General features: G+C 39.1%; 1 protein-coding gene across 12 annotated transcripts in view; it reads left to right on the forward strand.

The window, feature by feature from the left end:
- The window catches only part of HNRNPC (heterogeneous nuclear ribonucleoprotein C), a 55,624-nt gene extending 48,776 nt beyond the window's left edge, over nt 1-6,848 (forward strand). For 8 of the 12 annotated variants that reach the window (XM_059372394.1, XM_059372392.1, XM_059372395.1 and 5 more), the window contains 4 exons: nt 5,186-5,373; nt 5,858-5,971; nt 6,216-6,376; nt 6,476-6,848. In XM_059372394.1, the coding sequence (XP_059228377.1) occupies nt 5,186-5,373; nt 5,858-5,971; nt 6,216-6,376; nt 6,476-6,559 (547 nt within the window). In that variant the 3' untranslated portion in view covers nt 6,560-6,848. The remainder of the gene's footprint in view (nt 1-5,185; nt 5,374-5,857; nt 5,972-6,215; nt 6,377-6,475) is intronic. The other 4 variants (XM_059372400.1, XM_059372402.1, XM_059372399.1 and 1 more) reach the window with 3 other exon arrangements.
- Nucleotides 6,849-15,463: the final 8,615 nt, after the last annotated feature.

Raw genomic sequence — 15,463 nt, forward strand, 5'->3', positions numbered from 1 at the left:
TAGTTGAAGTTGGATTGTCACAGAGTGAGCACACTGTCAAGAACCAAACTTAAGGGGAGCCACCTTAAGGTGGCTCAGTGGGTTAAAGCCTCTGCCTTTGCTCAGGTCATGATCCCAGGATCCTGGGATCGAGCCCCGCATCAGGCTCTCTGCTCATCAGGGAGCCTGCTTCCTCTTCTCTCTCTGCCTGCTTCTCTGCCTACTTGTGATCTCTGTCAAATAAATAGATAGATAGATAGAACCAAACTTAAAACAGTTAAGAGTACCAGAAGGGCTTCCTTCACTCAGGGCTTTAGTTCAGTTCTTTAAGTGAATTGTTAGTGCACTGGTGGCTTGAGTTTGAGGTGAGTAGCTCATCAACTGGGAGTTTATTTAACTAGTAATTATTGGAACTAGGATGCTTTCATTGGCTCTTAAACTCTGTACGTAATTTTTGTTATTGTATCGCATGGTTTTCTCTAGATGTATCCCACAGAATACACTTTACGGATAGATTCTGTTAATCTCACTTTCCTAAAATCATTCTTTTTGAATCTCATGGATTTGTACATATTTTTCTCTGTACTTCTTTAAATTAAAGCACATGCTTTAATGCCTAGATGGTTCAGTCAGTATACTGAGTATGTGACTCGTAGGGTGGTGAATTTGAGCCTTGCGTGTGGCTTAGAGTGTACATAAAATCAGTTGTGTCTTGTTAATCACGTTTCTGAGAAATGACTCAAATTGATCTTTTTCCTGCATCAGTGATTTTTAACTTGATCGTGAATAGATAAATCCATGTAATTTCAGCAGGTTCAGAGATCTTCACACATTCTAAAGCCAAACAACGCGGTGGTAGCCTGTAAAATCAGTCCATCTAGGAAAGTCAGTCATAAGCAGGGAGAAACATCATCTTGAAATTTCTTTGTAGATTAAAAAAAAAACGAAGCAGAAGAAAATACTTCCTGACACTTGAATGAAATTATAATGGGATTGCATATTTAAACTGAATTTGATAAATCAGTATTATACAGTATTCTTACTAGATTGCTCTTCCCTATAAATTATATCATGTTGTAGCTTTTTATTCTTTTATGATTTTATTTAAGAGTACACAGGTGTGGGGGGAGGAGCAGAGAGAGAGAGAAAAGCAGACTCCCTGCTGAGCGTAGAGAGTGTCATGACCCTGAGATGGAGTTCTGTGCTGAAAATGAGATGTTTAACTTACTGAGCCATTTTTTTCTTAAGATTTTCGTGGGCCTAGAATATCTGACAGTTGGTTTCCAGAACTACTGTTTCCTATTTGGTAATTAATATACCTAAAATTATTTTTAATCCTTCTAAAAATTTTGTTTAAAGATTTTATTTATTTGACAGAGATCACAAGTAGGCAAGAGAGGCAGGCTCCCTGCCGAGCAAAGAGCCCAATGTGTTGCTCTATCCCAGGACCCTGAGATCATGACCTGAGCCAAAGGCAGAGGGTTAACCCACTGAGCCACCCAGGCACCCCTAATCCTTCTAAATTTTTAAGACAGGAAGCAGGTATGGTATAGTAAATATATTCAGGAGAATACAGATTTTCACTATACATTCTAGTTGTTTCGACTTTGGTAGTGATGAAATTTAAGTCTGAATCAGGGTTTTTGAGACCCAAAGATCGCTGTTCTATCTAATCATCTAAGAAACTTGGCCTTTGTAAACTTTGATTTTATTTTTAAGTAACTTCTACTCCCAACATAAGGCTCGAACTTAACAACCTCAAGATCAAGAGTTGTGTTCTCTGCTGCCAGCCAGGCGTCTCTAAACTTCTGTTTCTAATAACTTGAAGTGCTTAAGTTTTTCTTCAAGATTAAGACAGTTTCTTTGTCTTAAGCTGTTCAGATAATTAGTTGGCTAACGTGCCTCCACAGTTTTTTAATTTCTTTAAAATGGTATTTTAATGACCTTTTTTATTCAGGCTAGATTTTATACCAACACTTAATGTCCAGATTTCTCATTTAGAGTGCAGTCATAATTCTCAGGATTTAGTGTTTGTTCCTTTGTTAACAATGAAACTTTGATGAAGACTTTTTAATGATTTGAGCTTTATCATTAGGAGTCCGCACATGCTACTTACCTTGATAAGCAAGTAGCTAATTCTTTTTTTTTTTTTAATATTTTTTTTATTTATTTGACAGACAGAGATCACAAGTAGGCAGAGAGAGAGGAAAGCAGGCTCCCTGCTGAGCAGAGAGCCCGATGTGGGGCTCCATTCCAGGACCCTGGGATCATGACCTGAGCCAAGGGCAGAGGCTTTAACCCACTGAGCCACCCAGGTGCACCAGCAAGTAGCTAATTCTTGAAGCTTTAGTATTTCCTATCCCTTTGACCTTGAGTGGCATGACCATGATGAGTAGGCGTGGTTTTTATGTTTTCCCAATCATGCACTTTGACATTTTACAAGGAAGGTTTACTTAAACTTCATTAGAGGAATCTTTGTGAGTTTTTCTTTTTTTTTTTTTTTAAAGATTTTATTTATTTGTCAGAGAGAGAGAGGGAGAGAGAGTGAGCACAGGCAGACAGAATGGCAGGCAGAGGGAGAAGCAGGCTCCCCGCCGAGCAAGGAGCCCGATGTGGGACTCGATCCCAGGACGCTGGGATCATGACCTGAGCCGAAGGCAGCTGCTTAACCAACTGAGCCACCCAGGCGTCCCTCTTTGTGAGTTTTTCAAAAGTCCATTTTTGCTTGAGCAGCAGCTAAGTTCCTGGCACTGAATGCCCTTTAGTACTACCACTTGTTTTTTTTTTTTTTTTTTTCCCTGAAAACTAGAATATTTGTCTTCCATTTGTATTCATGGGGCCATTACATGGATTCAAAACAAACTGCATTTCTTTCTTTCTTTTTTCTTTCCCAAACATTTTATTTATTCACTTGACAGAGATCACAAGTAGGCAGTGAGTCAGGCAGAGAGAGGGGGAAGCCTGCTTAGGCTTCCCACCAAGCAGAGAGCCTGACTCAGGTCTTGATCCCAGTACCCTGGGATCATGACCTGAGCCAAAGGCAGAGGCTTTAACCCACTGAGCCACCCAGGCGCCCCACAAACTGCATTTCTTGCCTTGTTTTCATTGTGCCAGTCTAGCTGCATCAGGTGAAATTGTATGGTTCAGAAGGAAGTTCCAGTGCCCACAAGTACAGGGAATCTGGGAATGGTAGGATCATTAGTTTAGAGACTGGTGCCAGTGCCAGTGAATGGATTGGTTGGGAAGGGGTAGGTTATATCTTTGAAACCAATGGGATTAGGTCATGAGATGTTTCATGCCCATGATTTGGATAACATCTTCATTTACCTCCAGAAATTGCTTTTAAAATAACATCATCTAGCACAAAGAAGAGCAGTTTCTGAATTATTTAATAGTTTGTTACAGTTTTTCAATTATTACACTGTGGGAAATTAATGGGCCAGAAGAAGAAAAGCTTTATGTATGGAAAGTAGTAGTGATAATAAAACATTACTCTAAGTATTTTTTTTTTGTGTTAATTCGCATAAACCATTCCAAACCTACAAATTAACAACTCACTTAAAATCTGTCTGCTATCGGACACCTGGGTGGCTTAGTTGGTTAAGCATCTGCCTTCAGTTGAGATCATTGGGATTGAGTTCCACATCACTCTCCTTGCTCATCAGGGATCCTGCTTCTCCCTCTTGGCTAGTGCGCTCGCTCTCTTTGGCAAACAAAATTTTTTTTTTTTTTAAGGTTTTATTTATTTATTTGACAGAGATCACAGGTAGGCAGAGAGGAAGGGAAGCAGGGTCCCTGCTGAGCAGAGAGCTGGATCAGGGGCTGGATCCCAGAAAATAAATATTGGGCGGTCTTGACTAAAAACTGCTTAAGTGAAAATTACTAACTAGTACACTCATTTGTTTGGCAGTGTACCACGTGTTCCTTCTTAGTTTAGGAACATGTTCCTGTCATAGCTACTTCTGGGAAAAAATAAGCTATTGCTATATTAAAGTAGGATGGAAACGTTTTAGATTAAGTTGGGTTGAGAAAGATAATTATCACTACCTGGAGGATTGGAGACTTAAATTCAGAGATTAGTCACTGATGAGATATCTTGGACACTAGTTATATATATGAATTACAAATTTTTAAGGCTTTGTAATACATCACTTTAGGCAGAGCAGCAGTTTTTAGGTAATTTTTGTAGACTAATACCTTGGAATTAAGGGCCTTGGAATTAAATTCATAATTAAAAAGGTACAGAACAAAATTGAAGGGTTTTTTTTCCCCAGTGGTAGATCTTACCTTCTTGTGCTGCCAGTCTATTGTAACGGAATGTAGAGGTTTTCTAGAACTGTTAGCCATGTAAGAAGATTTTTTGTAACATTTTGAATTTTCTCTTTACAAATAAGAAAGTCAATACCAAGCCATCACTTTGAGGTATGTCTTTAGCAGTCACTGGGATACTCCTCCAGAGGAAGCAGCAGTTAAACAACCAGTGATAACTTTTAAGAGCTGAATGTGTGCTAGGCAGTGGATTTAGGCACTAGTGAATAGCAAACAAAACAGAACGTATTCCTCATCCTGCTGGAATTGGAACAAGAGTGCATCTTCTGCTTAAATGTTGTTAGAATGGATTACGGCTTTTATACACCACCAACAGGTGCGAATGGCTCTTAGTACCAACTGTCCGTTTTATATGGTTCAATTCAGTATGACTACTAATAGTAAGAATTTATTTCTGTACTCACCATAATTTATTTCTATATAATAATTTATATTTATTTCTATACTCCTCAAATTTACTTCACCATAAATAACCACTGTTTGCAGGTTCCATTAATTGGAATCCACTCTTCTGAGTATTTTATTTGGAAATGTTTTCTAAGTTTTATTTATTTATGAATTATTGTAGCGTATATAGAGTAAAATTAAAAAATTTATATGTAGTCTATTCATTGTACAAAATAATACTTACTAATACTGCCAGAGTACAGAGAAACTTTGATGTCCATCCCTTAAGGCCAGCTATCATTGGATATGCATGTGTGTATGTAGTATTTTCTTGAAGTAGTGGCTGTATTGAAAACAGGAGAGAAGGAAGGCTTTTACTGGACATTGGAATAAAATTTAGCAAAAAGGCACAAATTGGTAGACAGTGAATTTTAATTTATTATTTATAAGGTCACTGATGGAACTTGCTGACTTAATTTTAGTTGTGAAGGACGTCTGTTTTCATTTTATTCAATAGGATGTATAGTTACCCAGCACGTGTTCCTCCTCCTCCTCCTATTGCTCGGGCTGTAGTTCCTTCAAAACGCCAGCGTGTATCAGGAAACACCTCACGAAGAGGCAAAAGTGGCTTCAATTCTAAGAGTGGACAGCGAGGATCTTCTTCCAAGTCTGGAAAGTGTATGTATTATTATTGCAGTTTTGTGATTCTGCTACTTGTGTGTTCTTGAAATAGGGAAATTAATGCAGTTAGTAATGTTTAGGTTTTATACTAATGGCTTTGTGTAATCAAAATAATGGAAGAGAAGATAGTAGTGATTAAGGGTCCAGTTAAAGTATTCAACTTTAGGGAGCTAGTAAGTGCTTAAAAATTTACAAAGTGTGTAAGTCAAGTCAAGCAGTACAGAAAGTGCTTTCAGATATAATTGAGATATTCAGTAGGCCTACAGAAGTAAGAACACTGTTGCTAAGGGAGTAGGCACATTAGATTCAGTTTTTAGCTACCAACTAAGTGATCCCCATGACTGGGACAGTATGATCCTGGCTCCATTTCTCCCTTAGAATCCCCTCTGGCTATTACCTTGTGGTTTAGTTGGAAATGTGTTCGGCATCTGGTAACTTCTGGTAGAGTTGATCCTAATACAGAGTTCTGTTTGTATTAAAGTGAAAGGTGATGACCTTCAGACCATTAAGAAGGAGTTGACCCAGATAAAACAAAAAGTGGATTCTCTACTGGAAAGCCTGGAAAAAATTGAGAAAGAACAGACCAAACAAGGAGGTAAATGGCCTTGCAGCTTGTTGGGTGTAAACTTGGGTTAGTTACCGAAGATAGTTGAAGGTACATGTTGGAATAGTGGGATATAAAGCAATTGAATATATGAAACTTGGGGAATTTGAATTGGGAAGGGCATTTGTGTGGGAGGATTTAGATTTGTGCTGCAGTTCTGTGATCATTAATGGGGATTGTCTACATCCTGTGGACATTACTTGCCCCTAGACAGACTTGTCCTTCTCATCCCCAGTAGAGATGAAGAATGATAAGTCAGAAGAGGAGCAGAGCAGCAGCTCCCTGAAGAAAGATGAGACTAATGTGAAGATGGAGTCTGAGGGGGGTGCAGATGACTCTGCTGAGGAGGGGGACCTACTGGATGATGATGATAATGAAGATCGGGGGGATGACCAGGTGAAAACCACGGGAAAGGAAAGAAAGAGGTGGTGGAGGGGGGAGCAGGGACACATGGAGTGCCTCTAACTCCATCCTATTTGTGTCTGTTTCTCACAGCTGGAGTTGATCAAGGATGATGAAAAAGAGGCTGAGGAAGGAGAGGATGACAGAGACAGCGCCAATGGCGAGGATGACTCTTAAGCACATAGTGGGGTTTAGAAATCTTGTCCCATTATTTCTTTACCTAGGCGCTTGTCTAAGATCAAAATTTTCACCAGATCCTCTCCCCTAGTATCTTCTTCAGCACATGCTCACTGTTCTCCCCATCCTTGTCCTTCCCATGTTCATTAATTCATATTGCCCTGCGCCTAGTCCCATTTTCACTTCCTTTGATGCTCCTAGTAGTTATGTTAAGTCTTACCCTGTAATTTTTGCTTTTAATTTTGATACCTCTTTATGACTTAACAATAAAAAGGATGTGTGGTTTTTATCAACTGTCTCCAAAATAATCTCTTGGTATGCAGGGAGTACAGTTCTTTCCATTCATACATGAGCTCAGTAGTTGCTTCCCTAACTGCAAAGGCAATCGCATTAGTTGAGTAGCACCTGAGAGCAGCTTTGAGTTAGAGGTATGTGTGTTATACCCCACATAAGAGTGCTATGTGGGGCTGTTTAACACAAATGTAACAATGTATTTTTGTGAATGAGAGTTGGCATGTCATATGCATCTTCTAGAAAAATAATTAGTGTAATAGTATTAAGATTTGTTTTCTAAAGTTGATACTGTGGGTTATTTTTGTGAACAGCCTGATGTTTGGGACCCTTTTTTCTCAAAATAAACAAGTCCTTATTAAACCAGGAGTTTGGAGAAAAAAAAAAAAACCTGGTTTTTTATTTTTGTATTTTATAATTGTTTACTTCAAATTCTTTGTTTCACAGCGGCCTCCACAAAAACGCTAGAATGTGCTAAAAATATTTTTCTTTGAGTCATAGTCTTCGCTCATACGAACATACACTACTCAAATGATGTGTCATTGGGGTGGGTATTGCTTTGATGTTGAGTGGAGATTCTTGTGCAGAATGGCTTTTCTATCCTAATGAAAAGGTTTGGGAACAATATTAAGATACTTCATTAATGTTTTGTGGTCCATTTGGCACCCTTTTTGAGATTTTTGTTGTGTGCTAAATCTTTTTGTCCTTAAATAGAAGAGGTTCAGACATGTCAGGATTTTAGGAAAATTTGAAACAACTGGAGAATGAACCTCTGTTCCTTTCATTATATCCTTTTAATTGCTATTTAGAGTCGCAGTTACTTTTGGATTCTGAGTCTGTGCCTCCAAGTTCCTAAGAATAGAAAAGCTCGCTCTTCTGTGCTCTGCTATAGTTTATACCTTCCCAGGTGACTGAGAACATTTACTTTCAATTATAGTTTAATCCATATAAATAATTTTTGTTCCTTTCTCCTGTGTGATTAATTTCAGTGGTTTTTGTTTTGGTTTTTTTGTTTGTTTGTTTTTTGTTTTGGTCATGATACTAATTAGCACCTAGACTTCTATGGATGGATAGATATGTTACGCTTGCCTAACTAATCCTGAAAGGTCTGGTGTATGTTTTTATACTTGTTTCCAGCAGAGCAGGATAAGAACATGGCTAGTTTGGACTATTACCATTTACACAAACCTTGGATTCCCCAGAAAGTTGCTGTTTCATAGCATGCAACAAAGGCATTTCTATCCAACCTACTGTGGGCAGAAGTCCATTCCTATTTATTAAGATCTCAAAAAATCATTTTATATAACACGTGACAAAGCAGAACAGAAGGAAGAGGCTAATCTCCAAACCCCTTGGACCCCATATCCATAGTACAAAAGTAGCTTTTGTGGATTAATTTGGTCAAAAATACTTCTACTCCCCGCTTTGTTTTCTGATGTAACATGATTTCATGTTATAGAAACTCACTTTAAGCACATAATCCCCAAAATAAACTGGATGCTTAGAAGAAAGGGTTAAGGTTCCAAGATGTCAGTAAAACCTATTTAAGATAATAATGTTAGCTATCAGCAACTAAAAGATGCTGGACCAGTTAAGCCATGCATGAAAGGGTCTACACTTTTAATTTCATATGAAACCAAGTATTGAAGGAAACTGTGGAAAGCTTAAAGGTACAGTCATGTGCTCTTCAAAAATGTATACACACATGCAAGGTTATTGATAAAATGCCGACATTTCTAGTTTGTCTTAATGGGGAAGAGTAATTTCACACTGCATGTCTCAGGCTATTAGGAGTTTAAATTTCCTTGTGGAAGTAAACAGTACTGTAAGATTTCTGTAATCATAGATTATACTCTTAATACTTGGAAATTCAGAATCTTAGGCCAAAGCTTAGAGAAAAGGAAACGTGACTGAAATAGCATATAGTTCTATATCTTGCAAGCTGATGAAATGCAGATACTACCAAGTTTTTTTTAAAAAAAGAGATCGTTGTCTTAAAGACCATTGGTCTAATAAAGGCTTATAGTCATTGTTAACATCATTTAACTCTGGGCCCCAGGAAAAGAGATTGGAATAGGTTCAATAGAAATAGAGGCAGAGGAGGCATGGGCTCTGTGGTTTAGCAGTGGGTTGGCAGAGCAGGTGAGGTTGAAAAGCTTGACAGTTTGAGAGACAGCTAATTTTTTAGAGGAAATTCTGAGTAACTTGACAATCTCAAAAGAGCAGGCCTTAAGCTATAAGCTATTTAATAGAAATAAGACTTACCATAGTAAAATACGGTGATGACTTTGTTGGGTATTAAAAATTTCAGAATAATGGTTTATCCGATATGCCCAGGAAATAAAAGAAAACAACCTGGAAGCTTTTAAAGACTGCACTGTCCAGCCAGGATTGGATGAAGAAGGTGGATGACTTAAATCCCTTTGGAACATTTCTGATGCTACATAATTTTTAATGGGGAGACTTCTGTGGCATTCACTGGCAAAGGTACTTTTCTACTTTTGCTATTTCACTAGTGAAAGGAGCTAACTTAAAGCTGTTGGATTGGAATGGGCGACAAATTTGGAACACTTGAAAAGAGGATTCCCAATAGATTTCAGATGTTACCCCAACATCTGAAACCTGTGAGGATTAGTAGTACTAGTCGTACATGTTTTAAAGTCTCTTAAGAAAACTAGGTGTAAGAGAATGGGAAAATGCAAACAACAATAGAATTATGATAAATTGGAAAGGAGTCAAATGAGTATTGAGAATATAATGGAAGAAAGGGTAGATTAAAAATAAGCATCATTAAAGCCATACAGTAACTATAAAATACCAGTAAAGGAATCTAGTGAATAACTTAGCAGCAGTATGTTGATACAAACGTGTAAGTAGCTAGGGGAAGGAAATCTTGCAGGTATGATATGCAAAGTAAAGAAATGGAAGCTGAGACACTATACTTCACAAACATTGGTGGTTTTAGGTAAACTGGATGATACAGTGGGATGTGTTGTGGAAGTAGTTGGGAAATAGAGAAATAGCTAGGTACTTATTTTTAGGAAAGTGAGTAAACAGCATCATTGATTGTGGCCTTGGAGAATAAAGGATTTAGCCATAGAAGTTGATCTTTTTATTTAGTTTGAGGAAAATTCGCCTGTACCACTGTCAAAATGGGGTTTGAGTTTCTATACCCTAGTTGAGATCACACTGACCAAGGAAATGGATTTCAGTTGAGTTTTAGATGGATAAGGAAAAAGTACAGTGATACCTTGAAGCCAGTCAAATATAGTAAACACAGATCTGACAGAAATGGGAGTGACCAGTAAATGAGCTACATATGATATGTATAGAATGGGCTGGTAAGTAACTGTAGTGACTCGTTTGCTTTATCAATGCTGTTTATCTCATAGAGAACAGGTACCATTTATATTGTATTATTTGATGAATAAGGGGCTCTCAGAGAATTTCTAGTGTTTTTAGAAAGACCTTGGGATAAAGTAAAAATTGGGCCAGCTAAATGTTACGGAAAAAGCTAGATTTAGAGGTACACCTGACTGGGATGACAGAAATCCAAATGTTTAGAGAGGAGAATAAATTAGAGGTGTTGGAAAATTACATGTTTGAATTTCAGTTAATCAGATTAATCCTAATCAGGAAGGCCTCAAAAGAACATGTGGTTGCATTAGTAACTTTCAAATTAAATTTTTTTTAAATAGTCCTATTACGAAAAACAGGGCCTGTGTGGAGAGTTGGAGTTAAAAACCGTTTGAGTTGGGGTGGACTTCTCCCTGACCTTAAGTCAGAACTACAGGTAGAAGGGATAGTGTAATGAGGTGAATGCCAAAAAAAAAAAAAAAAAAAAAATAGTAGCAGCTTAATAGGAGTAGAAGCCCAGGATTTTTGTGTGTCACACAAAGGAAAAGTTGAGGGAAATAAAAATGTTCTGAAGATTTAACAAAAATTTGGTTGTGCAAAATGACTCTTAAGCTTTTTATAAACCTAAAGTTGTTACCAAAAATAATTTAGTATGTTAAATTAAATGAGTTATCAGGTAGATCTCAACGTCAGTTGTACATTAGAATTACCAAGGGAGCTTTAAAATTCTTGACATCCAGGTGTGCACTCCAGACCAATTAAATCTCTGCAGTTGGGACTCTTGACAATAACTTTCAGTTTGCTAGCAGTAAGGGGAACCCCGGCACCAAGAGGCAAAAAGTGCCCTTTCCAAGGTTAAGAAGGTAGAAGGGAGCAATTAGAACTTTCAAGAGAGGGTGTCTTGAGTGATGCCTAATAAGTTAGTAAAGAATGTTCGTATCATATGTTAAGTGGTTTAAGACAAGTGCTTACAATAAGAAAAAGCATGGTGACTATGCTTTATTTAAAATGAGAGCATCTGGTGAAGGGGTGAGCCTGTTATCTCCCTTGAAATCTATGGCCAAAGTACAGCAAGCGCTGATGGGGCAGTGTCTAGGTAGGGTTAAAAGGTGAGAAAAGCTAGGGTTGAGGGAGAGAGAATCTTTGTTCTCTGAGGTTATAAGAAAACATGTTAAAGCCGACATTATCCATCCACCACTCTTAAACTATTGCACTCTCCAATACAACTTCCTGTGATGGAAATATTTCATAATACATTGACTAATGTGCTAGCCCTGTCACTGCTGAGCCTTTGAAATGTGGCTAGTGTGACTGAGTAATTGGGTTTTTCCGTTTTGTTTTTAATCTGAATAATGTGGCTATCTTATTGGATAGTGTAGTGCTACAAAATGAACAGTTTCTAAAAAGTACAGATATTGATAAACTAGCTGTATGTAACTTAGGTGCACAAATGTGACTTTCCAAGGTGTTTCGTGTCCTGAGTTCATGGAAAGTGTTTCTAGGCCCTAGACCTCAATATCAAAGACTCCTTAGAACATCCCTAGACTAACATGGAATACTTGACTAGTAGGTCATCTACAACTACAGGCAGAGTCTGTGTTACCCTCATATAGCAGTGTTTCTTGGAAAATAAATTTTTTTTTTTAATAAAATCTTCAGTGGGAACCTATCTTGTCAGTGGGTGCCCAAGGGTCAAGGAAGATACAAGTTGTAGATGCATCCAAGAATGCTGCTGGGCAAGCATTTAGGATAAAATCTTAGTTGATTGTCACACGACCCTCTACATGTGTATGGAAGTAATTCCTGTTTCAAAGAGTCAAAGTGCCTTGTTGAAAGCCCCATAGGTAATAAGTGGTAGAGCCAACATTGCGGCCTGTGATATGGCTTAACCATTGATTCTGGACCTAAGGAGAGGAAATGGTATCTTGATATCTTTGAGATTACATCCCTGAACCCCCAAAAATGATAAAACTGTCTCCAAAGCATGATAATAGACTAGGGTCCCAGCACCTTCTCTTAAATTCAACATAAGGAAAAAATAACCTTAGCATTTTTCTCTTGATTATATACACTGAATAAGACTTTATAAGACTTTAACATTTGGAAACACATCTTGAAAAACACTTGGCCAAGAGCAGAAACTGCTGGATTATGCAGCATCGTTGGGCTTTAGAAATGAAGAGGCTAGACTTTCCCATCTTGAAAAACACCTGGCTAAGAGCAGAAACTGCTGGGTTATGCAGCATCATTGGGCTTTAGAAATGAAGAGGCTAGACTTTCCCATCTTTTTTCCTTAGCTGTTTCCAGGGAACCCAGGGGCACTGTTACAAACCATTTCTTGTATCTGAAACTTTACAAATACTTGGTAAAAATCATCATCCGTCAGGACAATAGTAGTCTGATTCCACCTTCAACCCTGTACCATGATGCCTGCTTGGTCCTTTAGAAGAAGCACCTGTAAATGTCATTACAAGAGCGTCCTAAAAAGGATTTGGTCTTTGCCAAAAGGATTATTAATGTTAAAAGGGTTTAATAACACAGTTTGTCACTTTGGCAGACCCACACAAGCTGCAATAACAAGTTTCTGGTATGAATGTGGGACTTCATGCATTTACTGCTTGGTGAAGAATTTTAGTAGTTCCCTTCCAAACTTAGGAATCTTCCTATGGTCTATAAAGTCTTGGGGTCTGATAAATTTTTTGCCTATTTTGCCCTGCCTTAAAGGATACTTGCTTTACAGAGGTATGAATGAGATCCTTAAAGCTTCTCCTGGCCCCCTTGGGGGATATTACCCACCCAGGGCGTGTAGTGGAGCCAACAGGTCGGCTAGATGGTTAGAGCCAGCTGCCTGCCCAGCCTCAGTATTCCTCTCCCTACTCAAGAACCTGTAATACTCCATTTTGTTAGTTTCCTCATCCAGCCAAATCTCTGCTTCCCAGGACTTGATATGGACGCCGCAAAGTTCTTTAGCAGTATCTAGGTCATTCACAAAGTGCCAGAAGCTGCTGGGGTTTAGTTGCCAGGAAGTTACCTGCTTAACTGCTGGAAATGCTCAGTGGTCTGCTTTGTCTTGGGCAATAGGAGCAACAGCCCTTAGTAGAATCTACTGTGGGCGGGGGGGGGGGGGGATTATAGCCACATCCTAAATTGCCCACTGTTAACCTGACCACCTGTGGAGATGGCTTCAGTGTTTGCTGTCAGTGTTTTCATTCCCTCAGCTGGGCATACAATCCTGATTCATTCCCCTGGTAGGGCCCAGCACCTGCCTGGGTACATACTCAGGTCCCTGCTATCTCCCTTTCAGCCTGTGGATGAGGCACATGGCAGTACCACTCCTCTGAAGTTCATCCAGTCTTGTCCTCTTAAGCACATAACCTAAGTGTAAGGATATACATCACCCCTTCAAAATAATTAACCCTCCAGCACAGTCTCTCACTAGACCAGATAGCAGTCTTCACGCAAATGATTGGAAGGTTTATTTTCCCTAGATCTCTACAGACCTTGGGAGCCTTGATTTTAGCTTTGGTGTATCTGAGGCCTCCTGCCTGACCCACATACACTTTTTCTTTTTGTCTTCCTTGCAAAGCCCTTTGGGTGTCAGTGGTTCCATAGCCATGTTTCCCTCCACCCTGCCCTCTTTTTTGCAACTTTTTGGCACTCGTCAGTCCTGTCATTGAGGAATATTTATACTTAACAGTTTCAGAATATCCTAGGCACAATTCAGTTGCAACATAACCACACATCATTTTTCCTAAGAAGTAATATGCTAGTGAAACAAGAACAACTACCAAGTTTAACATAATCCATACTCCTGTATCTAGCTGATGTAAATACTTGATTATATTTGCTTTGTTCAGAAAGAAAAATGACATGCCATTTTTATAGCACTGTTAAAGCTCTTGGGCCTCCTAAAATGTGCGTCCAGTCATTTTTATTTTCTCCCAGTCTTCATTGGCACTTCATTGGCACCGTTCCAGTCCAAGTTACCATCCCCTTGCTCCTGGTTTACTACAGTACTCTCCTGTATACCCACACCCACTTGGATCCTTTTCCAATCACTTCTTCACACAACAGCCTTCCTGATCTTTTCAGAACACATATAATCATGGCACTTCTTCGTTTAAAAGCCATTCTGGCTTTCCTTGTCTTAAGATAATGACAAAACCTCTTACTACAGTGCACATGGCATCCAGTCTTTCCTTGCCTATCAGTCCAGCCTCTCTACCATGTGCTCCTCACTTTCCTTGTTCAAAATTTTTTGTGCCTCTCACTCCCCAGGCTCACTCCCTCCACCTTTGTCCATTTGGTTCCATAGTGAACTTTGGTTCACTCTTAAGAGTTCAGCTCAAGTGTTGCTACCTCCAGGAATCCTCTCTCACCTGCCTTTGTTAAGTGGGCAAGTAGCTATCCCAGAACGAGGAATCTCTTCTTTTGTAGCACTAATTACAGCCACAGTCAACAATGTGTATGATTACTTGATTAATATGTTCTCAGTAGAGTGGAACTCAGAACAGGAGCCACATCTTTCACTGTTAACCAATATTATCCTGAGTGTTTCAGAGTGTCTGCAACATCAAAATATGTTGAATGAATGGGTGGGAAAGGGAAAGGAAAAAGTAGGGGAGGGTCAGCCCTGGATGAGGCAGTCTTGGAAACAGCTTGAATGCCCAGCAAGGCTGAAGATGCATTCTTGTAGGGGAACTTAAGTGCCCCTGCTTTCACTGTAATATTTCACAGTCCTCTCCCAGTGCCTCCAACAAATCCCTAATAATCCATGTTTGATTGCCAAGGAGGAGATTGTGCATTATCCAAAAAGGATGGATGTGCTCATTGACATCAGTCAATCGGGGCACCAGGGTGGCTCAGACAGTTAAACAACTGCCTTCAGCTTGGGTCGTGATCCTGGTCCTGGGATCAAGCCTGTGTTGGGCTCCCTCTTCAGCAGGGAGTCTGCTTTCCCTCCCCCCCCCCCCACACCCCTCTCTTGTGCTGGCTCGCTCTCTCAAATAAATAGATAAAATCTCTTTTAAAAAAGAAAAAAGTTAACCTCTTTCAATACCTGGAAGTCCAATTTCCCTAACAAAGCCCACTCTCCCTTTAGTGGGCAGTTCTACCCCTCAACACCTCCACTCTTTACTTTTTAAAATTAAAGTATACATATATACTATAAAATGCATGCATTTTAAGCATACAGCTTCATGAAGACTTAAAAATGAATATGCCTGCATAAACCACCTTTCTGGTAGGATATGGAGA

The sequence above is a fragment of the Mustela nigripes genome, chromosome 13 (assembly GCF_022355385.1).
Source record: "Mustela nigripes isolate SB6536 chromosome 13, MUSNIG.SB6536, whole genome shotgun sequence".
NCBI classification, from domain to species: Eukaryota; Metazoa; Chordata; class Mammalia; order Carnivora; family Mustelidae; genus Mustela; species Mustela nigripes.